At 35.0% G+C, this 27,624-nt stretch overlaps 1 protein-coding gene and 4 non-coding genes across 7 annotated transcripts in view; all 5 read right to left on the bottom strand.

Moving 5' to 3' along the window:
• Positions 1–4,651: 4,651 nt before the first annotated feature.
• Positions 4,652–4,724, bottom strand: TRNAR-UCU (transfer RNA arginine (anticodon UCU)). Its single transcript has one exon. It is a non-coding gene; the product is annotated as a tRNA-Arg (tRNA).
• Positions 4,725–9,731: 5,007 nt separating this feature from the next.
• TRNAR-UCU (transfer RNA arginine (anticodon UCU)) lies at positions 9,732–9,804 on the bottom strand. The gene has a single exon. It is a non-coding gene; the product is annotated as a tRNA-Arg (tRNA).
• Positions 9,805–14,784: 4,980 nt separating this feature from the next.
• TRNAR-UCU (transfer RNA arginine (anticodon UCU)) lies at positions 14,785–14,855 on the bottom strand. The gene has a single exon. It is a non-coding gene; the product is annotated as a tRNA-Arg (tRNA).
• A 1,940-nt stretch (positions 14,856–16,795) lies between these two features.
• LOC143250821 (tyrosine aminotransferase-like) overlaps positions 16,796–27,624 on the bottom strand; it is a 49,312-nt gene continuing 38,483 nt past the window's right edge. For all 3 annotated transcript variants that reach the window (XM_076501872.1, XM_076501873.1, XM_076501871.1), the window contains 4 exons: positions 26,618–26,746; positions 26,141–26,224; positions 24,398–24,496; positions 16,796–22,451 (listed from right to left, as the gene is read on the bottom strand). In XM_076501872.1, coding sequence (XP_076357987.1) covers positions 22,281–22,451; positions 24,398–24,496; positions 26,141–26,224; positions 26,618–26,746 — 483 coding nt within the window. In that variant the 3' untranslated portion in view covers positions 16,796–22,280. The remainder of the gene's footprint in view (positions 22,452–24,397; positions 24,497–26,140; positions 26,225–26,617; positions 26,747–27,624) is intronic.
• TRNAR-UCU (transfer RNA arginine (anticodon UCU)) lies at positions 19,867–19,937 on the bottom strand. Its single transcript has one exon. It is a non-coding gene; the product is annotated as a tRNA-Arg (tRNA).

Here is a 27,624-nt window from a genome sequence, read left to right as displayed (position 1 = left end):
GCATAGTGTAATTTATGCTCCATGGTGAATATGGCTCCTAGGTGTTCCAACATTAAGCTTAAGTGCTTACGACACTAAATTTCGGATTCGACACCTACATCGGGTACACTACAGATAACCTATAGTGCAGTTTAAGAAACAATCAAAACATTTCCCTCGATAGTTCTATGTTCTGTGGCTTCTAAAACCAACGCATGAGAATAAAAACAACTCCAAATCAAAACATGAATCTTGATAGCATGTCAACCAAACATGACTGACACTTAAAGGAATATCTTCTGTTCTCTGAGAGAAGGAATTTGACAAATATCTATCACCGAAAGCACTAAGCAAATATTCCCTTAGAAACGGCGAACTCAGTGTGGTCCGAAAGATAGCTCTTCATACATCCGTACGTTACTCTGAATAAAACGAAATACGGACGAGTTTGTTTGTTTTGAATTTTCGCACAAAGTTACACGATGGCTATCTGCGCTAGCCGTCTCTAATTTAGCAGTTTAGACTAAAGGTAAAGCAGCTAGTCATCAACTCCCATTGCCAACTCTTGGACTACCAACGAATACTGGGATTCACCGACACATTATAACGCTCTCATAGCTGAAAGAGAGAACATATTTGGTGTGACGGGGATTCGAACCCGAGCCCCTCAGATTAGGAGTCGAGTGCCTTAACCAACTGGACATGCCGGGCCCGGGTGTACGTGAATGGTACACAGACTCAGAAAGAATAACCGCGTTTGGGTTCTTTAACAACTGGAAAAGAAAAATTAAGAACTCTAATAGATGTGACACCTGTTCTTCTGATGAACAACTATGCCTGCATGCCATTGTTTGCAAATTATGTTTTGTTTACATTTAAGTGTAATTTTTAAATGTAACTAGAATAACGTATTGATGCACATGAAGGGAGAAGAAATTATTTTATAATTTTGATTAAGCGTTGCTAGATGTGTTCTTTTTCAGAATCTTTATTTTGTACAATAATAATCGAAGTTTTCACATATAAACGCGTTTTCAAATCCCACAGAGTGATTCAGAGTGCATTTGTTTTATCCTTAGTCATACGATGGCACTACTGCCGCATAAATATATAACCCGTTTATTTAGTTATTTTACTCTTTATGGTCAGGTGGATAGGGCGCTCGACTCGTAATATGAAGGTCGTGGAATCGAATCCCCGTCGTAACAAAAAGGCTTGCCCTTTCAGCCGCGGGGACGTTATAAAGTAACGGTCAATCCCACTTTCGTTGGTAAAAGAGTGACCCAGTAGTTGACGATGAGTAGTGATGACTAGCAGCCTTCACTCTAGTCTCACACTGCTAAATTAGGGACGGTTAGCGCAGATAGCACTCTTGTAGTTTTGCGCGAAATTCAAAACCAAACAAACAAGCCTAATGGTGAATCAAAACTTGTTAGTATTCTTTTGAACTGCGGGATGGCACTGCAATATCACGTGTATAAGTATCACACCAATTATTAACATCCAAGATAATTAAAATTGTTAATTTAGAAAAGGAAAGAGGGATCATCAAAAAGGTACAGAAAAAAGTCGAATCAAATGCAAATATTATATTTTCAAGTCTACGGCTAAGGACTCTAAAAAATGTAATAAACTGGTCGCAGAACACGACGTAGAAACAAAGTACAACAACGAGATTGAGAAGCAATGGAGGACTCGAAACCCGAGAAATGAAGAACACTCAGTGTGAAATTTTCAAGTATAAGTTTTACAAATTATTTTACAGTTAATGAGCATTCATAAGACGTCAGATGTTTTCAATGGCGGAAAGTTGAGGACTTCAAACACTTCTTCAGAACGAAAAGAAAAAAAAAGGATGCCCATGAATTATTTTTAAAACTACTCTAGCACATATCAAAGTCTGCGTTCGTTTCTATTGTCCAGGTATAGGTACAATATTCAAAGTGGCTTTTTTTTTGTGTAACGAAATGTGAAATTATAATAAGGCTTAATACGCTGTTATAAATATGTACTTTGTGTACTTCAATAGAACATTTCTACTGGGCTGGAATGGCTTCGAAGAACTTATGTTTGTAGCGAAAAAGCATGTGTTTTTTTTTATACCAAAGTTCTCTGCTGGTCCACCTGAGTCGAATCGAACTCCTGGTTTTAACGTTGTAAATTTGAAGACTTACCGCTGTAAAAGCGGGGAACTGGTAGCGAAGAAAACGTTAGTACACCTAGCCGTTTTTGCTCTAAATTTCGGTGCTTAAATGGTTTCGATGAGAAATTTGGCCAAAAGCAAATAAGAAAAAAACTAACCAAGTCTCTCCTTCTCTTTAAAAGTTAACATAAAAATAGTTCTAAGACCTGGACTTGAGTTTTTTTAGTTGTATTGCTCATGTTTGAATAAAATATGCATAACCGTTTTTTTTCCCGGTAGGCCTATTAAACAAAGTTTATATGAAAGTAATAACATGGAAAAGAAATGGACGAATGGTGTATTTTCTCTAAGAAACGTAGAATCAATTTTTTTTTGCTCTTATCAGTTGATTTAAAGACCTTTATTGTTATTTCAAGAATAAGTCTACTTTTAAAGATGAATTTCGCCATCTTTTATAAAATTCGTGTGCTATGCTTATTATGAACCACGTTTGTGATTCATGATAATTTCAAGGTCTGAGACATAAAGCATTAGAGGGTAGTTTGATCGATGTGTGCAGGTAACAACTTTATGACGCATTTAAAATACAACTTGAAAAATCACTTTATCGTTCTTATTGACTTTTGCTAGATTTCCTCAAACCGAAATTTTTATTCTCTGTTTCAAAACTTTACAGATTAAATGAACACACTCCTCTATTGATTTCTCTCTTTCTCTTTTAATTTGTTTCCCAGTTTGACAGCGTTAAGCTTGCAAACTTAAAACATCAAAGTACGGAGTTAAATGTCCTGCCGTGGATACAGAAGAAATCCCAACGTAACTTTGCTCTATTTTCTTTTCTTGTAAATTTTGCTTACTTTTGATTTAATAGATGACATCGCAATACCATTGGTATTTCATTATGTCTGTTTCTTGCACTCCATAAAGTCAGCACAACCGAAAGCTCAGCGGCAAGTCTACAAACTTATCACACTAAACAATCAGGTTTCAAAATTCGTAGTGAGTTCAACACAGATAGCCCATTGCGAATGCTTGTGTTTAACAAGAAATAAGTAAACAAACAAATTTATTTTTTTCATATGAAGAAGTAAGATGTTTCAAACCCTACTTTCTAGATTACATAAACTGAATACAATTCTAATGTATCAATGTGAAAAGTGTCGCGACAGAAAAATATTCTTTAAGATTCAATAAAGATTTTTAGGAGATTAGAAAAACAAAAGGCACAACAAGATGCTAATTAACTTTTCTCCGGTTTTATTAGCTGCTGTCAAGTAATGCTTTTGGCTCAAAGTCGCATGAAAACTTATCGGTCATTTAACGTTTTTGGTGAAATAGTATTGATATCAGGTAATTTTTTATATTCTGCATAAGACAGGATTTAACAAACGATATATTTTATTATCAGACATCGAGTGCAGCGAAACATTACAATAAAGCCGGAAATATTTCAGTATTACTTTCAAATTTTGATCATAATGTATTTCTCGTATTAGGTTATAACCACACCTTAAGGTAGTACATCTCTCTACTAGCTCTTTAAGAACGAATAAGGTCGTCTAAACCGCTAAAATATCTGTAGCATCCCAATCAGTCCTGATGGTATTGCTGAAAATATTTGTCGCCACTGTATAATCGGATATAGTATTACTGACATGTCATAACGTATTGTCCATTGGTTTTATTTTTACACTTTGCTAATACGTTGTTTAACAATAGATAATATCATATTTCTACAGTCAGAGTATGACTGTAAACGTTGCTACAATATTGTTGACAGACAGAGAAAGGTATTTCCAGCATAACGTTAAAATAACACTGAACGACAATAAACGTTGCTACAATATTGTTGACGGAAAGACATCAAGTTTTCAGATAGACGTTATAATAGCACCGAGAAACAATAAACCTAGTTACACTAACGTTGGAGAACAGGTAACATCACATTTCAAGTATGGCATTATAATAAATACGAGGATACATCTTGTTTGGAAAAGTTTGTCGTTATGTCGTGTGAATACAGATATTATACAGTATTTTCGTTGTAATTACGTCTATTTTCGACTTACAAAATGTTTGTCCAAAATAAGAAAATAAAATTGTTTATCGAGTACGCATTACTCGAAATAATTAAAAGCATAAAAGCAAAGTGACTTTTAAACGAGTGTCGCTTATCGTGATAAGACTTTTCCAACTGTTTATACCCTTTTCAGTTAGTAGACCAGGTCTAGTTAGGGTTGGGTTTGTTTTCAATTTCGCGCAAAGCCTCGCGTGGGGTATTTGCGCCAGCCGTCCCTAATTTAGCAATGTAAGACTAGAGGGAAGGTAATCACTACTCACCGCCAACTCTTGGGCTACTCTTTTACAAAGGAATAGTGGGATTCACCGTCAAGTTATAACGCCTCCACGGCTGCAAAGGGCGAACATGTGTGATGTTCGAACCCGTGATCCTCAGATTACGAGTCGAACGCCTCAAACCCACCTGGCCATACGTGGCCTTAAATAATAATGCTAATTTACACTGGAAATCATCCCTGCCGGGGGTCGAACCCGGGACCTTTGGATTAGAAGTCCAACACGCTATCCACTGCGCTACAGGGACACCGACATAGGGGATTTTGGACGCCACTACCAAGGAGCGTATAATAAAAACATGATGGGAGACTAAATTTGGGGGCTGATACGTGAAACTATTTTACGCTACAGTTACAAATCTCGAAAAACAACCACTTTATAAACATTTTTCTATCACTATAGTATAAATACATCTAACTCATGATTCATATGTTGTTTTATTCAGACCTTATGTAAATTAAAATGTGCAAATTTGCACGTTTTTACATAGAAAATAACGTTAATTTCTAAATTTCATTATCCACGTCACAAAAGCTAAGTTTGAACGGAACAATGGCCGATTAAGAAATAACACATACTGTCCAGGAGCAAAATTTCTGTTGCATAGTGTAATTTATGCTCCATGGTGAATATGGCTCCTAGATGTTCCAACATTAAGCTTAAGTGCTTACGACACTAAATTTCGGATTCGACACCTACATCGGGTACACTACAGATAACCTATAGTGCAGTTTAAGAAACAATCAAAACATTTCCCTCGATAGTTCTATGTTCTGTGGCTTCTAAAACCAACGCATGAGAATAAAAACAACTCCAAATCAAAACATGAATCTTGATAGCATGTCAACCAAACATGACTGACACTTAAAGGAATATCTTCTGTTCTCTGAGAGAAGGAATTTGACAAATATCTATCACCGAAAGGACTGAGCAAATATTCCCTTAGAAACGGCGAACTCAGTGTGGTCCGAAAGATAGCTCTTCATACATCCGTACGTTACTCTGAATAAAACGAAATACGGACGAGTTTGTTTGTTTTGAATTTTCGCACAAAGTTACACGATGGCTATCTGCGCTAGCCGTCTCTAATTTAGCAGTTTAGACTAAAGGTAAAGCAGCTAGTCATCAACTCCCATTGCCAACTCTTGGACTACCAACGAATACTGGGATTCACCGTCACATTATAACGCCCTCATAGCTGAGAGAGAAAACATATTTGGTGTGGCGGGGATTCGAACCCGAGCCCCTCAGATTAGGAGTCGAGTGCCTTAACCAACTGGACATGCCGGGCCCGGGTGTACGTGAATGGTACACAAACTCAGAAAGAATAACCGCGTTTGGGTTCTTTAACAACTGGAAAAGAAAAATTAAGAACTCTAATAGATGTGACACCTGTTCTTCTGATGAACAACTATGCCTGCATGCCATTGTTTGCAAATTATGTTTTGTTTACATTTAAGTGTAATTTTTAAATGTAACTAGAATAACGTATTCATGCACATGAAGGGAGAAGAAATTATTTTATATTTTTGATTAAGCGTTGCTAGATGTGTTCATTTTCAGCATCTTTATTTTGTACAATAATAATCGAAGTTTTCACATATAAACGCGTTTTCAAATCCCACAGAGTGATTCAGAGTGCATTTGTTTTATCCTTAGTCATACGATGGCACTACTGCCGCATAAATATATAACCCGTTTATTTAGTTATTTTACTCTTTATGGTCAGGTGGATAGGGCGCTCGACTCGTAATATGAAGGTCGTGGAATCGAATCCCCGTCGTAACAAAAAAGGCTTGCCCTTTCAGCCGCGGGGACGTTATAAAGTAACGGTCAATCCCACTTTCGTTGGTAAAAGAGTGACCCAGTAGTTGACGATGAGTAGTGATGACTAGCAGTCTTCACTCTAGTCTCACACTGCTAAATTAGGGACGGTTAGCGCAGATAGCACTCTTGTAGTTTTGCGCGAAATTCAAAACCAAACAAACAAGCCTAATGGTGAATCAAAACTTGTTAGTATTCTTTTGAACTGCGGGATGGCACTGCAATATCACGTGTATAAGTATCACACCAATTATTAACATCCAAGATAATTAAAATTGTTAATTTAGAAAAAGGAAAGAGAGATCATCGGAAAGGTACAGAAAAAAAGTCGAATCAAATGCAAATATTATATTTTCAAGTCTACGGCTAAGGACTCTAAGAAATGTAATAAACTGGTCGCAGAACACGACGTAGAAACAAAGTACAACAACGAGATTGAGAAGCAATGGAGGACTCGAAACTCGAGAAATGAAGAACACTCAGTGTGAAATTTTCAAGTATAAGTTTTACAAATTATTTTACAGTTAATGAGCATTCATAAGACGTCAGATGTTTTCAATGGCGGAAAGTTGAGGACTTCGAACACTTCTTCAGAACGAAAAGAAAAAAAAAGGATGCCCATGAATTATTTTTAAAACTACTCTAGAAGATATTAAAGTATGCGTTCGTTTCTATTGTTCAGGTATAGGTACAATATTCAAAGTGTCTTTTTTTTTGTGTAACGAAATGTGAAATTATAATAAGGCTAAATACGCTGTTATAAATATGTACTTTGTGTACTTCAATAGAACATTTCTACTGGGCTGGAATGGCTTCGAAGAACTTATGTTTGTAGCGAAAAAGCATGTGTTTTTTTTTATACCAAAGTTCTCTGCTGAGTCCACCGAGACGAATCGAACTCCTGGTTTTAACGTTGTAAATTTGAAGACTTACCGCTGTAAAAGCGGGGAACTGGTAGCGAAGAAAACGTTAGTACACCTAGCCGTTTTAGCTCTAAGTTTCGGTGCTTAAATGGTTTCGATGAGAAATTTGGCCAAAAGCAAATAAAAAAAAACTAATCAAGTCTCTCCTTCTCTTTAAAAGTTAACATAAAAATAGTTCTAAGACCTGGACTTGAGTTTTTTTAGTTGTATTGCTCATGTTTGAATAAAATATGCATAACCGTTTTTTTTCCCGGTAGGCCTATTAAACAAAGTTTATATGAAAGTAATAACATGGAAAAGAAATGGACGAATGGTGTATTTTCTCTAAGAAACGTAGAATCAATTTTTTTTTGCTCTTATCAGTTGATTTAAAGACCTTTATTGTTATTTCAAGAATAAGTCTACTTTTAAAGATGAATTTCGCCATCTTTTATAAAATTCGTGTGCTATGCTTATTATGAACCACGTTTGTGATTCATGATAATTTCAAGGTCTGAGACATAAAGCATTAGAGGGTAGTTTGATCGATGTGTGCAGGTAACAACTTTATGACGCATTTAAAATACAACTTGAAAATCACTTTATCGTTCTTATTGACTTTTGCTAGATTTCCTCAAACCGAAATTTTTATTCTCTGTTTCAAAACTTTACAGATTAAATGAACACACTCCTCTATTGATTTCTCTCTTTCTCTTTTTAATTTGTTTCCCAGTTTGACAGCGTTAAGCTTGCAAACTTAAAACATCAAAGTACGGAGTTAAATGTCCTGCCGTGGATACAGAAGAAATCCCAACGTAACTTTGCTCTATTTTCTTTTCTTGTAAATTTTGCTTACTTTTGATTTAATAGATGACATCGCAATACCATTGGTATTTCATTATGTCTGTTTCTTGCACTCCATAAAGTCAGCACAACCGAAAGCTCAGCGGCAAGTCTACAAACTTATCACACTAAACAATCAGGTTTCAAAATTCGTAGTGAGTTCAACACAGATAGCCCATTGCGAATGCTTGTGTTTAACAAGAAATAAGTAAACAAACAAATTTATTTTTTTCATATGAAGAAGTAAGATGTTTCAAATCCTACTTTCTAGATTACATAAACTGAATACAATTCTAATGTATCAATGTGAAAAGTGTCGCGACAGAAAAATATTCTTTAAGATTCAATAAAGATTTTTTAGGAGATTAGAAAAACAAAAGGCACAACAAGATGCTAATTAACTTTTCTCCGGTTTTATTAGCTGCTGTCAAGTAATGCTTTTGGCTCAAAGTCGCATGAAAACTTATCGGTCATTTAACGTTTTTGGTGAAATAGTATTGATATCAGGTATTTTTTTATATTCTGCATAAGACAGGATTTAACAAACGATATATTTTATTATCAGACATCGAGTGCAGCGAAACATTACAATAAAGGCGGAAATATTTCAGTATTACTTTCAAATTTTGATCATAATATATTTCTCGTATTAGGTTATAACCACACCTTAAGGTAGTACATCTCTCTACTAGCTCTTTAAGAACGAATAAGGTCGTCTAAACCGCTAAAATATCTGTAGCATCCCAGTCAGTCCTGACGTTATTGCTGCAAATATTTGTCGCCACTGTATAATCGGATATAGTATTACTGACATGTCATAACGTATTGTCCATTGGTTTTATTTTTACACTTTGCTAATACGTTGTTTAACAATAGATAATATCATATTTCTACAGTCAGAGTATGACTGTAAACGTTGCTACAATATTGTTGACAGACAGAGAAAGGTATTTCCAGCATAACGTTAAAATAACACTGAACGACAATAAACGTTGCTACAATATTGTTGACGGAAAGACATCAAGTTTTCAGATAGACGTTATAATAGCACCGAGAAACAATAAACCTAGTTACACTAACGTTGGAGAACAGGTAACATCACATTTCAAGTATGGCATTATAATAAATACGAGAATACATCTTGTTTGGAAAAGTTTGTCGTTATGTCGTGTGAATACAGATATTATACAGTATTTTCGTTGTAATTACGTCTATTTTCGACTTACAAAATGTTTGTCCAAAATAAGAAAATAAAATTGTTTATCGAGTACGCATTACTCGAAATAATTAAAAGCATAAAAGCAAAGTGACTTTTAAACGAGTGTCGCTTATCGTGATAAGACTTTTCCAACTGTTTATACCCTTTTCAGTTAGTAGACCAGGTCTAGTTAGGGTTGGGTTTGTTTTCAATTTCGCGCAAAGCCTCGCGTGGGGTATTTGCGCCAGCCGTCCCTAATTTAGCAATGTAAGACTAGAGGGAAGGTAATCACTACTCACCGCCAACTCTTGGGCTACTCTTTTACAAAGGAATAGTGGGATTCACCGTCAAGTTATAACGCCTCCACGGCTGCAAAGGGCGAACATGTGTGATGTTCGAACCCGTGATCCTCAGATTACGAGTCGAACGCCTCAAACCCACCTGGCCATACGTGGCCTTAAAAATAATGCTAATTTACACTGGAAATCATCCCTGCCGGGGGTCGAACCCGGGACCTTTGGATTAGAAGTCCAACACGCTATCCACTGCGCTACAGGGACACCGACATAGGGATTTTGGACGCCACTACCAAGGAGCGTATAATAAAACATGATGGGAGACTAAATTTGGGGGCTGATACGTGAAACTATTTTACGCTACAGTTACAAATCTCGAAAAACAACCACTTTATAAACATTTTTGTATCACTTTAGTATAAATACATCTAACTCATGATTCATATGTTGTTTTATTCAGACCTTATGTAAATTAAAATGTGCAAATTTGCACGTTTTTACATAGAAAATAACGTTAATTTCTAAATTTCATTATCCACGTCACAAAAGCTAAGTTTGAACGGAACAATGGCCGATTAAGAAATAACACATACTGTCCAGGAGCAAAATTTCTGTTGCATAGTGTAATTTATGCTCCATGGTGAATATGGCTCCTAGATGTTCCAACATTAAGCTTAAGTGCTTACGACACTAAATTTCGGATTCGACACCTACATCGGGTACACTACAGATAACCTATAGTGCAGTTTAAGAAACAATCAAAACATTTCCCTCGATAGTTCTATGTTCTGTGGCTTCTAAAACCAACGCATGAGAATAAAAACAACTCCAAATCAAAACATGAATCTTGATAGCATGTCAACCAAACATGACTGACACTTAAAGGAATATCTTCTGTTCTCTGAGAGAAGGAATTTGACAAATATCTATCACCGAAAGGACTGAGCAAATATTCCCTTAGAAACGGCGAACTCAGTGTGGTCCGAAAGATAGCTCTTCATACATCCGTACGTTACTCTGAATAAAACGAAATACGGACGAGTTTGTTTGTTTTGAATTTTCGCACAAAGTTACACGATGGCTATCTGCGCTAGCCGTCTCTAATTTAGCAGTTTAGACTAAAGGTAAAGCAGCTAGTCATCAACTCCCATTGCCAACTCTTGGACTACCAACGAATACTGGGATTCACCGTCACATTATAACGCCCTCATAGCTGAGAGAGAAAACATATTTGGTGTGGCGGGGATTCGAACCCGAGCCCCTCAGATTAGGAGTCGAGTGCCTTAACCAACTGGACATGCCGGGCCCGGGTGTACGTGAATGGTACACAAACTCAGAAAGAATAACCGCGTTTGGGTTCTTTAACAACTGGAAAAGAAAAATTAAGAACTCTAATAGATGTGACACCTGTTCTTCTGATGAACAACTATGCCTGCATGCCATTGTTTGCAAATTATGTTTTGTTTACATTTAAGTGTAATTTTAAATGTAACTAGAATAACGTATTCATGCACATGAAGGGAGAAGAAATTATTTTATATTTTTGATTAAGCGTTGCTAGATGTGTTCATTTTCAGCATCTTTATTTTGTACAATAATAATCGAAGTTTTCACATATAAACGCGTTTTCAAATCCCACAGAGTGATTCAGAGTGCATTTGTTTTATCCTTAGTCATACGATGGCACTACTGCCGCATAAATATATAACCCGTTTATTTAGTTATTTTACTCTTTATGGTCAGGTGGATAGGGCGCTCGACTCGTAATATGAAGGTCGTGGAATCGAATCCCCGTCGTAACAAAAAGGCTTGCCCTTTCAGCCGCGGGGACGTTATAAAGTAACGGTCAATCCCACTTTCGTTGGTAAAAGAGTGACCCAGTAGTTGACGATGAGTAGTGATGACTAGCAGCCTTCACTCTAGTCTCACACTGCTAAATTAGGGACGGTTAGCGCAGATAGCACTCTTGTAGTTTTGCGCGAAATTCAAAACCAAACAAACAAGCCTAATGGTGAATCAAAACTTGTTAGTATTCTTTTGAACTGCGGGATGGCACTGCAATATCACGTGTATAAGTATCACACCAATTATTAACATCCAAGATAATTAAAATTGTTAATTTAGAAAAAGGAAAGAGAGATCATCGGAAAGGTACAGAAAAAAGTCGAATCAAATGCAAATATTATATTTTCAAGTCTACGGCTAAGGACTCTAAGAAATGTAATAAACTGGTCGCAGAACACGACGTAGAAACAAAGTACAACAACGAGATTGAGAAGCAATGGAGGACTCGAAACTCGAGAAATGAAGAACACTCAGTGTGAAATTTTCAAGTATAAGTTTTACAAATTATTTTACAGTTAATGAGCATTCATAAGACGTCAGATGTTTTCAATGGCGGAAAGTTGAGGACTTCGAACACTTCTTCAGAACGAAAAGAAAAAAAAAGGATGCCCATGAATTATTTTTAAAACTACTCTAGAACATATTAAAGTATGCGTTCGTTTCTATTGTCCAGGTATAGGTACAATATTCAAAGTGTCTTTTTTTTTGTGTAACGAAATGTGAAATTATAATAAGGCTAAATACGCTGTTATAAATATGTACTTTGTGTACTTCAATAGAACATTTCTACTGGGCTGGAATGGCTTCGAAGAACTTATGTTTGTAGCGAAAAAGCATGTGTTTTTTTTTATACCAAAGTTCTCTGCTGAGTCCACCGAGACGAATCGAACTCCTGGTTTTAACGTTGTAAATTTGAAGACTTACCGCTGTAAAAGCGGGGAACTGGTAGCGAAGAAAACGTTAGTACACCTAGCCGTTTTAGCTCTAAGTTTCGGTGCTTAAATGGTTTCGATGAGAAATTTGGCCAAAAGCAAATAAAAAACAAACTAATCAAGTCTCTCCTTCTCTTTAAAAGTTAACATAAAAATAGTTCTAAGACCTGGACTTGAGTTTTTTTAGTTGTATTGCTCATGTTTGAATAAAATATGCATAACCGTTTTTTTTCCCGGTAGGCCTATTAAACAAAGTTTATATGAAAGTAATAACATGGAAAAGAAATGGACGAATGGTGTATTTTCTCTAAGAAACGTAGAATCAATTTTTTTTTGCTCTTATCAGTTGATTTAAAGACCTTTATTGTTATTTCAAGAATAAGTCTACTTTTAAAGATGAATTTCGCCATCTTTTATAAAATTCGTGTGCTATGCTTATTATGAACCACGTTTGTGATTCATGATAATTTCAAGGTCTGAGACATAAAGCATTAGAGGGTAGTTTGATCGATGTGTGCAGGTAACAACTTTATGACGCATTTAAAATACAACTCGAAAATCACTTTATCGTTCTTATTGACTTTTGCTAGATTTCCTCAAACCGAAATTTTTATTCTCTGTTTCAAAACTTTACAGATTAAATGAACACACTCCTCTATTGATTTCTCTCTTTCTCTTTTTAATTTGTTTCCCAGTTTGACAGCGTTAAGCTTGCAAACTTAAAACATCAAAGTACGGAGTTAAATGTCCTGCCGTGGATACAGAAGAAATCCCAACGTAACTTTGCTCTATTTTCTTTTCTTGTAAATTTTGCTTACTTTTGATTTAATAGATGACATCGCAATACCATTGGTATTTCATTATGTCTGTTTCTTGCACTCCATAAAGTCAGCACAACCGAAAGCTCAGCGGCAAGTCTACAAACTTAACACACTAAACAATCAGGTTTCAAAATTCGTAGTGAGTTCAACACAGATAGCCCATTGCGAATGCTTGTGTTTAACAAGAAATAAGTAAACAAACAAATTTATTTTTTTCATATGAAGAAGTAAGATGTTTCAAATCCTACTTTCTAGATTACATAAACTGAATACAATTCTAATGTATCAATGTGAAAAGTGTCGCGACAGAAAAATATTCTTTAAGATTCAATAAAGATTTTTAGGAGATTAGAAAAACAAAAGGCACAACAAGATGCTAATTAACTTTTCTCCGGTTTTATTAGCTGCTGTCAAGTAATGCTTTTGGCTCAAAGTCGCATGAAAACTTATCGGTCATTTAACGTTTTTGGTGAAATAGTATTGATATCAGGTAATTTTTATATTCTACATAAGACAGGATTTAACAAACGATATATTTTATTATCAGACATCGAGTGCAGCGAAACATTACAATAAAGGCGGAAATATTTCAGTATTACTTTCAAATTTTGATCATAATGTATTTCTCGTATTAGGTTATAACCACACCTTAAGGTAGTACATCTCTCTACTAGCTCCTTAAGAACGAATAAGGTCGTCTAAACCGCTAAAATATCTGTAGCATCCCAGTCAGTCCTGATGTTATTGCTGCAAATATTTGTCGCCACTGTATAATCGGATATAGTATTACTGACATGTCATAACGTATTGTCCATTGGTTTTATTTTTACACTTTGCTAATACGTTGTTTAACAATAGATAATATCATATCTCTACAGTCAGAGTATGACTGTAAACGTTGCTACAATATTGTTGACAGACAGAGAAAGGTATTTACAGCATAACGTTAAAATAACACTGAACGACAATAAACGTTGCTACAATATTGTTGACGGAAAGACATCAAGTTTTCAGATAGACGTTATAATAGCACCGAAAAACAATAAACCTAGTTACACTAACGTTGGAGAACAGGTAACATCACATTTCAAGTATGGCATTATAATAAATACGAGAATACATCTTGTTTGGAAAAGTTTGTCGTTATGTCGTGTGAATACAGATATTATACAGTATTTTCGTTGTAATTACGTCTATTTTCGACTTACAAAATGTTTGTCCAAAATAAGAAAATAAAATTGTTTATCGAGTACGCATTATTCGAAATAATTAAAAGCACTAAGTGTCGCTTATCGTGATAAGACTTTTCCAACTGTTTATACCCTTTTCAGTTAGTAGACTAGGTCTAGTTAGGGTTGGGTTTGTTTTCAATTTCGCGCAAAGCTTCGCGTGGGCTATTTGCGCCAGCCGTCCCTAATTTAGCAATGTAAGACTAGAGGGAAGGTAATCACTACTCACCGCCAACTCTTGGGCTACTCTTTTACAAAGGAATAGTGGGATTCACCGTCAAGTTATAACGCCTCCACGGCTGCAAAGGGCGAACATGTGTGATGTTCGAACCCGTGATCCTCAGATTACGAGTCGAACGCCTCAAACCCACCTGGCCATACGTGGCCTTAAAAATAATGCTAATTTACACTGGAAATCATCCCTGCCGGGGTCGAACCCGGACCTTTGGATTAGAAGTCCAACACGCTATCCACTGCGCTACAGGGACACCGACATAGGGGATTTTGGACGCCACTACCAAGGAGCGTATAATAAAAACATGATGGGAGACTAAATTTGGGGGCTCATACGTGAAACTCTTTTACGCTACAGTTACAAATCTCGAAAACAACCACTTTATAAACATTTTTGTTCATTTTGTATCACTTTAGTATAAATACATCTAACTCATGATTCATATGTTGTTTTATTCAGACCTTATGTAAATTAAAATGTGCAAATTTGCACGTTTTACATAGAAAATAACGTTAATTTCTAAATTTCATTATCCACGTCACAAAAGCTAAGTTTGAACGGAACAATGGCCGATTAAGAAATAACACATACAGTCCAGGAGCAAAATTTCTGTTGCATAGTGTAATTTATGCTCCATGGTGAACATGGCCCCTAGGTGTTCCAACATTAAGCTTAAGTGCTTACGACACTAAATTTCGGATTCGACACCTACATCGGGTACACTACAGATAACCTATAGTGCAGTTTAAGAAACAATCAAAACATTTCCCTCGATAGTTCTATGTTCTGTGGCTTCTAAAACCAACGCATGAGAATAAAACAACTCCAAATCAAAACATGAATCTTGATAGCATGTCAACCAAACATGACTGACACTTAAAGGAATATCTTCTGTTCTCTGAGAGAAGGAATTTGACAAATATCTATCACCGAAAGGACTGAGCAAATATTCCCTTAGAAACGGCGAACTCAGTGTGGTCCGAAAGATAGCTCTTCATACATCCGTACGTTACTCTGAATAAAACGAAATACGGACGTGTTTGTTTGTTTTGAATTTTCGCACAAAGTTACACGATGGCTATCTGCGCTAGCCGTCTCTAATTTAGCAGTTTAGACTAAAGGTAAAGCAGCTAGTCATCAACTCCCATTGCCAACTCTTGGACTACCAACGAATACTGGGATTCAACGTCACATTATAACGCCCTCATAGCTGAAAGAGAAAACATATTTGGTGTGACGGGGATTCGAACCCGAGACCCTCAGATTAGGAGTCGAGTGCCTTAACCAACTGGACATGCCGGGCCCGGGTGTACGTGAATGGTACACAAACTCAGAAAGAATAACCGCGTTTGGGTTCTTTAACAACTGGAAAAGAAAAATTAAGAACTCTAATAGATGTGACACCTGTTCTTCTGATGAACAACTATGCCTGCATGCCATTGTTTGCAAATTATGTTTTGTTTACATTTAAGTGTAATTTTTAAATGTAACTAGAATAACGTAATCATGCACATGAAGGGAGAAGAAATTATTTTATATTTTTGATTAAGCGTTGCTAGATGTGTTCATTTTCAGCATCTTTATTTTGTACAATAATAATCGAAGTTTTCACATATAAACGCGTTTTCAAATCCCACAGAGTGATTCAGAGTGCATTTGTTTTATCCTTAGTCATACGACGGCACTGCAGCCGCATAAATATATAACCCGTTTATTTAGTTATTTTACTCTTTATGGTCAGGTGGATAGGGCGCTCGACTCGTAATATGAAGGTCGTGGAATCGAATCCCCGTCGTAACAAAAAGGCTTGCCCTTTCAGCCGCGGGGACGTTATAAAGTAACGGTCAATCCCACTTTCGTTGGTAAAAGAGTGACCCAGTAGTTGACGATGAGTAGTGATGACTAGCAGCCTTCACTCTAGTCTCACACTGCTAAATTAGGGACGGTTAGCACTCTTGTAGTTTTGCGCGAAATTCAAAACCAAACAAACAAGCCTAATGGTGAATCAAAACTTGTTAGTATTCTTTTGAACTGCGGGATGGCACTGCAATATCACGTGTATAAGTATCACACCAATTATTAACATCCAAGATAATTAAAATTGTTAATTTAGAAAAGGAAAGAGGGATCATCAAAAAGGTACAGAAAAAAGTCGAATCAAATGCAAATATTATATTTTCAAGTCTACGGCTAAGGACTCTAAGAAATGTAATAAACTGGTCGCAGAACACGACGTAGAAACAAAGTACAACAACGAGATTGAGAAGCAATGGAGGACTCGAAACTCGAGAAATGAAGAACACTCAGTGTGAAATTTTCAAGTATAAGTTTTACAAATTATTTTACAGTTAATGAGCATTCATAAGACGTCAGATGTTTTCAATGGCGGAAAGTTGAGGATTTCGAACACTTCTTCAGAACGTAAAGAAAAACAGGATGCCCATGAATTATTTTTAAAATTACTCTAGAACATATTAAAGTCTGCGTTCGTTTCTATTGTACAGGTATAGGTACAATATTCAAAGTGGCTTTTTTTTTTTGTGTAACGAAATGTGAAATTATAATAAGGCTAAATACGCTGTTATAAATATGTACTTTGTGTACTTCAATAGAACATTTCTACTGGGCTGGAATGGCTTCGAAGAACTTATGTTTGTAGCGAAAAAGCATGTGTTTTTTTTATACCAAAGTCACATCTGGTTCTCTGCTGAGTCCACCAAGACGAGTCGAACTCCTGGTTTTAACGTTGTAAATTTGAAGACTTACCGCTGTAAAAGCGGGGAACTGGTAGCGAAGAAAACGTTAGTACACCTAGCCGTTTTAGCTCTAAGTTTCGGTGCTTAAATGGTTTCGATGAGAAATTTGGCCAAAAGCAAATAAAATACAAACTAATCAAGTCTCTCCTTCTCTTTAAAAGTTAACATAAAAATAGTTCTAAGACCTGGACTTGAGTTTTTTTAGTTGTATTGCTCATGTTTGAATAAAATATGCATAACCGTTTTTTTTCCCGGTAGGCCTATTAAACAAAGTTTATATGAAAGTAATAACATGGAAAAGAAATGGACGAATGGTGTATTTTCTCTAAGAAACGTAGAATCAATTTTTTTTGCTCTTATCAATTGAGATAAAGACCATAATTTGTTATTTCAAGAATAAGTCTACTTTTAAAGATGAATTTCGCCATCTTTTATAAAATTCGTGTGCTATGCTTATTATGAACCACGTTTGTGATTCATGATAATTTTAAGGTCTGAGACATAAAGCATTAGAGGGTAGTTTGATCGATGTGTGCAGGTAACAACTTTATGACGCATTTAAAATACAACTCGAAAATCACTTTATCGTTCTTATTGACTTTTGCTAGATTTCCTCAAACCGAAATTTTTATTCTCTGTTTCAAAACTTTACAGATTAAATGAACACACTCCTCTATTGATTTCTCTCTTTCTCTTTTTAATTTGTTTCCCAGTTTGACGGCGTTAAGCTTGCAAACTTAAAACATCAAAGTACGGAGTTAAATGTCCTGCCGTGGATACAGAAGAAATCCCAGCGTAAATTTGCTCTTTTTTCTTTTCTTGTAAATTTTGCTTACTTTTGATTTAATAGATGACATCGCAATACCATTGGTATTTCATTATGTCTGTTTCTTGCACTCCATAAAGTCAGCACAACCGAAAGCTCAGCGGCAAGTCTACAAACTTAACACACTAAACAATCAGGTTTCAAAATTCGTAGTGAGTTCAACACAGATAGCCCATTGCGAATGCTTGTGTTTAACAAGAAATAAGTAAACAAACAAATTTATTTTTTTCATATGAAGAAGTAAGATGTTTCAAACCCTACTTTCTGGATTACATAAACTGAATACAATTCTAATGTATCAATGTGAAAAGTGTCGCGACAGAAAAATATTCTTTAAGATTCAATAAAGATTTTTAGGAGATTAGAAAAACAAAAGGCACAAGAAGATGCTAATTAAACTTTTCTCTGGTTTTATTAGCTGCTGTCAAGTAATGCTTTTGGCTCAAAGTCGCATGAAAACTTATCGGTCATTTAACGTTTTTGGTGAAATAGTATTGATATCAGGTAATTTTTTATATTCTGCATAAGACAGGATTTAACAAACGATATATTTTATTATCAGACATCGAGTGCAGCGAATCATTACAATAAAGCCGGAAATATTTCAGTATTACTTTCAAATTTTGATCATAATATATTTCTCGTATTAGGTTATAACCACACCTTAAGGTAGTACATCTCTCTACTAGCTCTTTAAGAACGAATAAGGTCGTCTAAACCGCTAAAATATCTGTAGCATCCCAGTCAGTCCTGATGGTAATGCTGCAAATATTTGTCGCCACTGTATAATCGGATATAGTATTACTGACATGTCATAACGTATTGTCCATTGGTTTTATTTTTACACTTTGCTAATACGTTGTTTAACAATAGATAATATCATATTTCTACAGTCAGAGTATGACTGTAAACGTTGCTACAATATTGTTGACAGACAGAGAAAGGTATTTCCAGCATAACGTTAAAATAACACTGAACGACAATAAACGTTGCTACAATATTGTTGACGGAAAGACATCAAGTTTTCAGATAGACGTTATAATAGCACCGAGAAACAATAAACCTAGTTACACTAACGTTGGAGAACAGGTAACATCACATTTCAAGTATGGCATTATAATAAATACGAGAATACATCTTGTTTGGAAAAGTTTGTCGTTATGTCGTGTGAATACAGATATTATACAGTATTTTCGTTGTAATTACGTCTATTTTCGACTTACAAAATGTTTGTCCAAAATAAGAAAATAAAATTGTTTATCGAGTACACATTACTCGAAATAATTAAAAGCATAAAAGCAAAGTAACTTTTAAACGAGTGTCGCTTATCGTGATAAGACTTTTCCAACTGTTTATACCCTTCACAGTTAGTAGACTAGGTCTAGTCAGGGTTGGGTTTGTTTTGAATTTCGCGCAAAGCTTCGCGTGGGGTATTTGCGCCAGCCGTCCCTAATTTAGCAATGTAAGACTAGAGGGAAGGTAATCACTACTCACCGCCAACTCTTGGGCTACTCTTTTACAAAGGAATAGTGGGATTCACCGTCAAGTTATAACGCCTCCACGGCTGCAAAGGGCGAACATGTGTGATGTTCGAACCCGTGATCCTCAGATTACGAGTCGAACGCCTCAAACCCACCTGGCCATACGTGGCCTTAAAAATAATGCTAATTTACACTGGAAATCATCCCTGCCGGGGTCGAACCCGGACCTTTGGATTAGAAGTCCAACACGCTATCCACTGCGCTACAGGGACACCGACATAGGGGATTTTGGACGCCACTACCAAGGAGCGTATAATAAAAACATGATAGGAGACTAAATTTGGAGGCTGATACGTGAAACTGATTTACGCTACAGTTACAAATCTCGAAAAACAACCACTTTCTAAACATTTTTGTTCATTTTTGTATCTCTTTAGTATAAATACATCTAACTCATGATTCATATGTTGTTTTATTCAGACCTTATGTAAATTAAAATGTGCAAATTTGCACGTTTTTACATAGAAAATAACGTTAATTTCTAAATTTCATTATCCACGTCACAAAAGCTAAGTTTGAACGGAACAATGGCCGATTAAGAAATAACACATACTGTCCAGGAGCAAAATTTCTGTTGCATAGTGTAATTTATGCTCCATGGTGAACATGGCCCCTAGGTGTTCCAACATTAAGCTTAAGTGCTTACGACACTAAAATTCGGATTCGACACCTACATCGGGTACACAACAGATAACCTATAGTGCAGTTTAAGAAACAATCAAAACATTTCCCTCGATAGTTCTATGTTCTATTTTTCTCATGTGATTTATTGATTTCGATCGAAATAAGTGTTTGTGTTAGTTTTTCTTCTTTCTTTAAATCAAAATTACAGTAATAAAATGGACGCTATATTGGATTGCTGTTGGTGTTGCACAAGGTGCTCGTTATAGAAAAAAACACCTGAATAACGATAATTATAGAGGGACGTTTATTAGGGGAAATACAACATTTGATGCAGTATTAGCAGGGCCCGGATATTTGAATAACTCTCATGATCAAAACGACTGAAAAGAATTATGTGGTACGTTTTTCTGACCTGTTTCTAAAATTTTGCGTGTTTGTTTGCTTTGATGTTTGAATACGTAAAGATGAATATTTGTATTTTTATTAAGGTCTTCATAAAGCCAAAACCGTAATGTTACCTTTCATACAGAACTGCAAAACAAGATATTAACTTTGAAATGACAAGATGTAAATGATTTACTAAGTTAATAAATCATGAACTTGTGTATTATGAGTCTTTATAGAAACTATTAAAGTAAACTTGACTTTAAAGCACAATATTATTCCAACGAAATAGTTGGAATTGATATTTTTATGTTTCAATATTTATTTTTTTAGTAGTACTGAATCCACTGAAGTGGATCCGTGGCTAATATAAATAAGTTTCTAACGTAAGTTTCTTCTAGATCATAGAGAGAAAATAAAATTGAGTTACCATATTTTCAAGCAGTACATTCAAATATTATATGTTTGTAGACTATTGGAACTTAGTGAGTATTACCATGGTTACCATTAGTAGCTACACTGAAATTAAAACATGATTTATTTTTCATAAATAAAAACAAGAATGCTATTTACAAGTGTGAGTGTGAACAACAACAATTCGTTGTTCTTAATCTTAGGCCCGGTTGCTCCAAACATGCTCGCCTTTCAGCCGTTGGGGCGTTATACAGTGACGGTCAATCCCACTATTCGTTGGTAAAAAAGTAGTCCAAGAGTTGGCGGTGGGTGGTGATGACTAGCTGCCTTCCCTCTAGTCTTACACTGCTAAATTAGGGACGGCTAGCACAGATAGCCCTCTAGTAGCTTTGTGCGAAATTCAAAAACAAACAAACTTAATGTTAGAATTTGTTTATTTATAGTTAAGCACAAAGCTACGTAATGTGCTATCTGTGCTGAACTCCATTGGCTGTCAAAAACCGATTGCTAAAAGCCTTCGGACCTAGAGCTGAGGCGTCTGAGGACTGCACAATGTCATTACACAGTTTATAAATGACGAACCACATCAATATACTACAATATACTAGTTTGACTGTCTTCGTGGCACATCATAAAACGACACAGTGCTGTTGTATAGTTTAGAAATTACGAACCACAACAATATATTACAATACATTGATTTGATTGTTTTTATGAAGCATCGTAATATGGCACAGTGTTGTTGTATTGTTAAAAATGACTAACAACATTAATATATTGCAATACAATAATTTGATGAAACATTATAATACAGCCATCGTGCAGTATTTAGAAATAGCACACTATGCCAATAGATTTAAAAATTATTAAATATATCGCTTGGTGTTGTTGTTTTTTATAGTTCAAAATCTGCAAGTTTGGCCACATACTCTGGATAAAGTTTAGGTTGGTTTGTGCTAAAAAGTCAATTAGCTTAATGGCTTGAGTCCTTTGGTTCTGGGTTATATAAAACTCTAACAAAGTTAAAAGATTGGGCTTTTATCACAACAGCTTACCAATTCTTATTATTTTTAACTTAGATGAAAATTCATGGTTAAATGCAAGCGCTCCGTCAGAGACATTGTATTTGGGTATCAGCTTTCTTCAGGAATGTTTTTAGTGACCTCAAAGGGATGACCTTTATTGGAGTTCTCATAAGGGGAATGCTGGTGGCTACAGAAATCAGCAATCCTTTTGCACGCTTCCAGCATCTGTTCTTGTGGAACAGTCAGAACGATCCTTATGAAGCCAGGATAATTAAAGCACTGAAGGAAAGACAACATAAATATTTAGAGTTAAAGATCAGTAAAACATGCTATTAAACCTGTCGCTTAATGTTACGATAATTAACATGATCTGAGCATAATACATGCATCGTTAAAAGGCAGACATTCAGAATAATCCATTAGGTTTTGATTAATTCACTCATTCAATGTTAAAAGCAATATTGTTATCAAGTAAACAGCTCAACTAAAAAAAAACCGTGAAATATAAATAACGGTACAACTTTCTACAAAGTTGGGTATTTAGGCAGGAATAAAAGCTTCAAATAAATGGTTTTATTTAAGTTTCATACTTCGGGTGACGTTCACTTCAACATTTTATATTCATTTGCTACAGAAACCTTGTGTCAATTATAATACTTACTAAATAGCTATTTAGTCAGTATTATAAAAATGGATAAAACACCACATAATCAGCATAAATAATTTAGAACTGAATATAACTGGGTGACGTACAACAGCTCGCGAAGTACGTGTTTAAATGGAGTAAAACCACTTAGAAAGTACGTATTTAGGTAAAGTACAACAACTTGGAAAGAATATGTTGAGCTACAGTACAACAGTTCGTAAAGCGCGTGTTTAGATGAAATACAAAAGCTTGGAAAGAACGTGTTTAGGTGAAGTACAACAGCTTAGAAAGTGTTGTGCTTAGACTGAATGCAACAACTTAGGAAATACGTGGTTAGATGGAGTACAACAGTTTAGGAGATACTTGGGCATTTCCCCCTTAACATTATAATCTCGTTGGCTTATATATTTGTTTATGGGTTATTAATGGCTTACTACTGGTTACTCTAATAGCATGTGAATCATACAAAAATATATAAACTAACATACTTTCAGTATTCCAAGAACATTTAGATAATTACTTCAAGGGTTCTGAATGTATTTTACAAAGAAGATGAGATATTTCATTAAATTATTTTGATCAGTCCTTTACAGAAAGTTGTGTAACAGTTAAAAACTTAAAATTACTGAATTTGATATTATATGTAAACCCACAAACTATACATTTTGAGTGTGTGTTCTAGTCGTCCTAATGACCTCCTATTGTATTTTTGGAGTGTGTACTCTAGTCGTTCTGAGGAGCTTCTATTGTATTTTTGGAGTGTATAATCTAGTCAACAAATTTTTGTGGTGTTTTTGGATGCTGCAATCTAGTCAGCTAATAATTGTTCTCATATTTATTGAGTCAGTAATCTAGTCAGTCTATTACTCTTAAGTGTATTTTTGAACTATCACTGCACTTTTGGAAGTTGTAATCTATCTGGCCTAATTAACTTTCGTTGTATTTTTTAGGTAATGTAATCCAATCAGTCTAACACCTCTTACTGTATTTTTGGAGTATGTTATCTAGTCACACTAATGAGTTATTATCCCGCTTTGGATGAATAATATTATCGGTTTAATAAAACCTTATTGTATTTTTCGATTCTGTAATGTAGTTGACCTAATGAAATCTTGTTGTATTTTAAGATGCTGTAATCTAGTCAACCTAATGAGCTCTCATTGTACGTTTAGAACTAGTATTCTAATCGGCCCAATGAAACATTATTGTATTTCTGGATGTTCTAATGTAGTCGACCTAATGAACTCTTTTCGTATGTTTGAATGTTGTCATCTATTCAGTCTTAATGTAATCTTGTTTGAATATTTCGACGCTGTAATGTTGCTAGGCTAAGTTGAACTCTTGTATATCTGGATGTTGTTATCTAGTCGGTTTAATGGCTTGACATTATTTTAAATGCTGTAATCTCGCTGGGCTAAACCGAACCCTGTTGTATTAATCGTATAACGGATAATGTGTATTGAATTTTGATTAACTCAGTTTTCGCGCTAAAGCATCTGATCGCTGATCTTTAAATAAGCTTATTTTGATGTCCGTCAAAGATGGCTACCCCATAAGATATGAAAACTTCGACACTTACCACTCCTGGAAGACAGAAGACAGATTCTTCACTGATTAGTCGCTCTACAAAGTCTACATCACTTCTAAACTCTGGGAAACGATTCATGTCAATCCCCACCTGTAAACGAAAGTTAACCACGGTTTTAATTTGGTTCAATTGTGAGAGGTTCACAGAAATCTTCCAAATTTTAGGTTGATAAAAGTAAAGATTTTTTTAACACTTTATGTGAAACAGAGATGTGAATCTCAAACCTTTCTGAATTACACAATATATAGTGAAAAATCTATTTACCTTTACAACTTTCCACAGTTATGTAAAACCATACAATTAAATTCAATTTTATAGTGTTTCTTATATACAAATTACCTAAGACAATGATCCCAAACTAATATCTAAATAGTTTCAGAAAGGACATGTATTTTAAAATCGTTGCTTCTATGCTTTTTTTTTTTGTCACCTTTTTTGATTCAACTTTTACACTAAACTTGTTTGTAATTCGATATATCTCATTGGTTGGTTTAAATTGCTCCCATATTTTATAGCTAAATCAACCCTTTTTGTGAGAAGAATCTCTTGGTTTGCAGTGGTTTCTTTCCTAATTCACTTAATAATACCATTTTAGTTCTCACAAAGTTTTAATTTATTTTGAATAATGGATAGCCTTTTCATGTTCTTTAAACAAAGTAAACGTCTTGACTTCCATAAAGGTTGCCCAGGTGGTCAGGGGACTCTTCTAGTAATCTGAGGATCGAGTTCCAATCCCCGCCACACCTAACATATTTGCCCTTTCAGCCATGGGGCGCTATAATGTGAAGATCAATCTCACTATTCGTTATTTAAAATGTAGCCCAAGAGTTGACGGTGGGTGGTGATGACTAGCTGCCTTCCCTCTTGTCTTACACTAATAAATTATGGTCGGGTAGTGCAGGTATCTTTCGTGTAACTTTGAACGAAATTCAAAATAAACCAAACCCTCGAGTAGCTTTGCACGTGATTTAATAAACGAAATTCATGGTTAAATATATATATATAAGTTGTCATAATTTGCAAATAGTAGATAAAAGCTTAACACGTCTTTTAGATTAGTAATTTGGACATTTACACAGACCCGAGGTTAACCATTATTATAGACATATAAACATGTTTAGTTTACAGATTTTTGCTAAGTGATTTAATAAAAATCTCGAGCTTCGTTAATCTAAGTTGAGAAAAAAGTTGTATATTTTGAATTTCTTCTGTCACAAAACACGTAAATTCTTTCCAAATCCTTTTATCAAACTCTTGTAATAAATATTTATTTATCAAGTAACAAACTAACTTTTCTTACAGGATTCAAAATGTATTAAAGTCTCAGATGTATCAGCCACATAGAATCTTTAAACTTTTTGTTTATTGTTGATCTTCGCGCAAAGCTGCTATATGGTTATCTACGCCAGCTGCCCCTAATTTTGAAGTGAAAGACTACAGAGAAAGTAGTTGGTGAGCACTACTCACTGCCAATTCGTGGGAAACTTTCATCGAAAAGGGACATTTTGAACATCATTTTTATAGCCCAAAACTGAGGAGCGGAAATTGATTTTAGCAATAACGAGATGCAAACCATGAAACTTCCAATCCAGTTTTAATTTCAACCCCAAAAATAACTTTAGTTGTAGAATTTTCCATAGCCCTCAGTAAAAATAGTAACAAAAATATTTAACAATCAGTTACTTGCAATAATCCCGTTCATAGACAAACAAAGTGTATTTTTTGTGTACTTACCATCATATACATAGCTCCGGCTGGCATGATTGGATTTAAACCAGGAACTTCAGAGAGGGCACTGTAACACAATTCAGCATTACTCTGTAACAGAATAAGAAACATCCTCCATAAGATGCAACAAATATACATCACTTTAATACATTCTGTAGTACCACAGAGAGGCATATTTAATTCTTTAACACAGCCTAAAACATATATAACTTAACTCAATTACACCATATGCTATTGCATTGATGCGTTTTCTACTTGATTAACAAATTCCTCAACAGATATGGTTCACCGTTTCTATACTTTTATATTAAGGTTCATTTACACAGATACTACAAATACATATATCACCCGAATACATTACGTAGTTTGTATTCTATTATTTTTAAAATTTATTTAATAAAGCCTGCCACAAATACAAATTATGTACTTATATCTTATAGTTTTGGAAATTTTCAATTTAAATTTACTACAGATAGAGATTACCCTAACTCTTTGTACAGTTGTGCTATGAAACTGCTGAGGAGTTCGACTTAAAATAACCGGCAGCGCTCCTTGGATTAAAGTACTACATCCCATGATCCTCTGGCTAAGCATCTGCAACGCTCTTGGTATCTGTAATACAACAGTATAATTATTTGTGATGCAAACGTAGCTTTGTGTTACTGAAAAATAATAACGTATAACTTTTAACAGAACGTTTTACTTCTAACAAGTGGTCGCAAAAATGCATGAAATTTAAGTCTGTTAGCAAATAGCTATATTATAATATTAAGATTTCCGTTTCTATCGACCATTCACCATCAGCTAAAAAGCACTAAGCCGTGGTATTAACCCTTAAATTAATACACACAATTTATGAAATCCATGTATTACATGATATTGACTTATTATTTCATGTTTATGGCTAAATTATCTAATTTTCAGTGTAAAATATATTGGAAAGTCGATGAGATCTATCCATCGGTAGTTCAAAGGTTACATGCATCCTCTTGAGTAAAATTAATATTAAAGATAAAATGAATCGAGGATTAATTGTTACATATAAATATTCTTCTTATATAAATGAGAAAACTGAGGATTCTGAAAACAGCATCGATCTATAAACTATTACCAAGTCTGTAAATCACTATACACTTTCCTTCTAATTATTCTGTTTGTTCGTATATATACATGTGTGTGTGTGTGTGTGTGTGTATTAGAGGAAAGTTTCTTAGAGGTCCTACGGAAAAAACTTCAATTAGGTATTGACAAAGTACAGGGTGATATCCCATCTACTTTACATAGAAAGAATATATTGTATTAACGATACAAAAGGACATCACCAAAATAGAACACTTGGCTTCCAAGGATGATCGTTAGAACAATGTACATTAGAACTTTTACCACTGCCAGTTATAAAAAATCTGGCTTCCAAGCATGTCAGTTAGAACACCTTAACCTTTACTAACGTCAGCTAGTGCCTTATATTCCTTCCACAAGAATTCATGAGA

Source organism: Tachypleus tridentatus, chromosome 5 (assembly GCF_004210375.1).
Source record: "Tachypleus tridentatus isolate NWPU-2018 chromosome 5, ASM421037v1, whole genome shotgun sequence".
NCBI lineage: Eukaryota > Metazoa > Arthropoda > Merostomata > Xiphosura > Limulidae > Tachypleus > Tachypleus tridentatus.
This window is presented reverse-complemented; position numbering and strand designations above follow the sequence as displayed.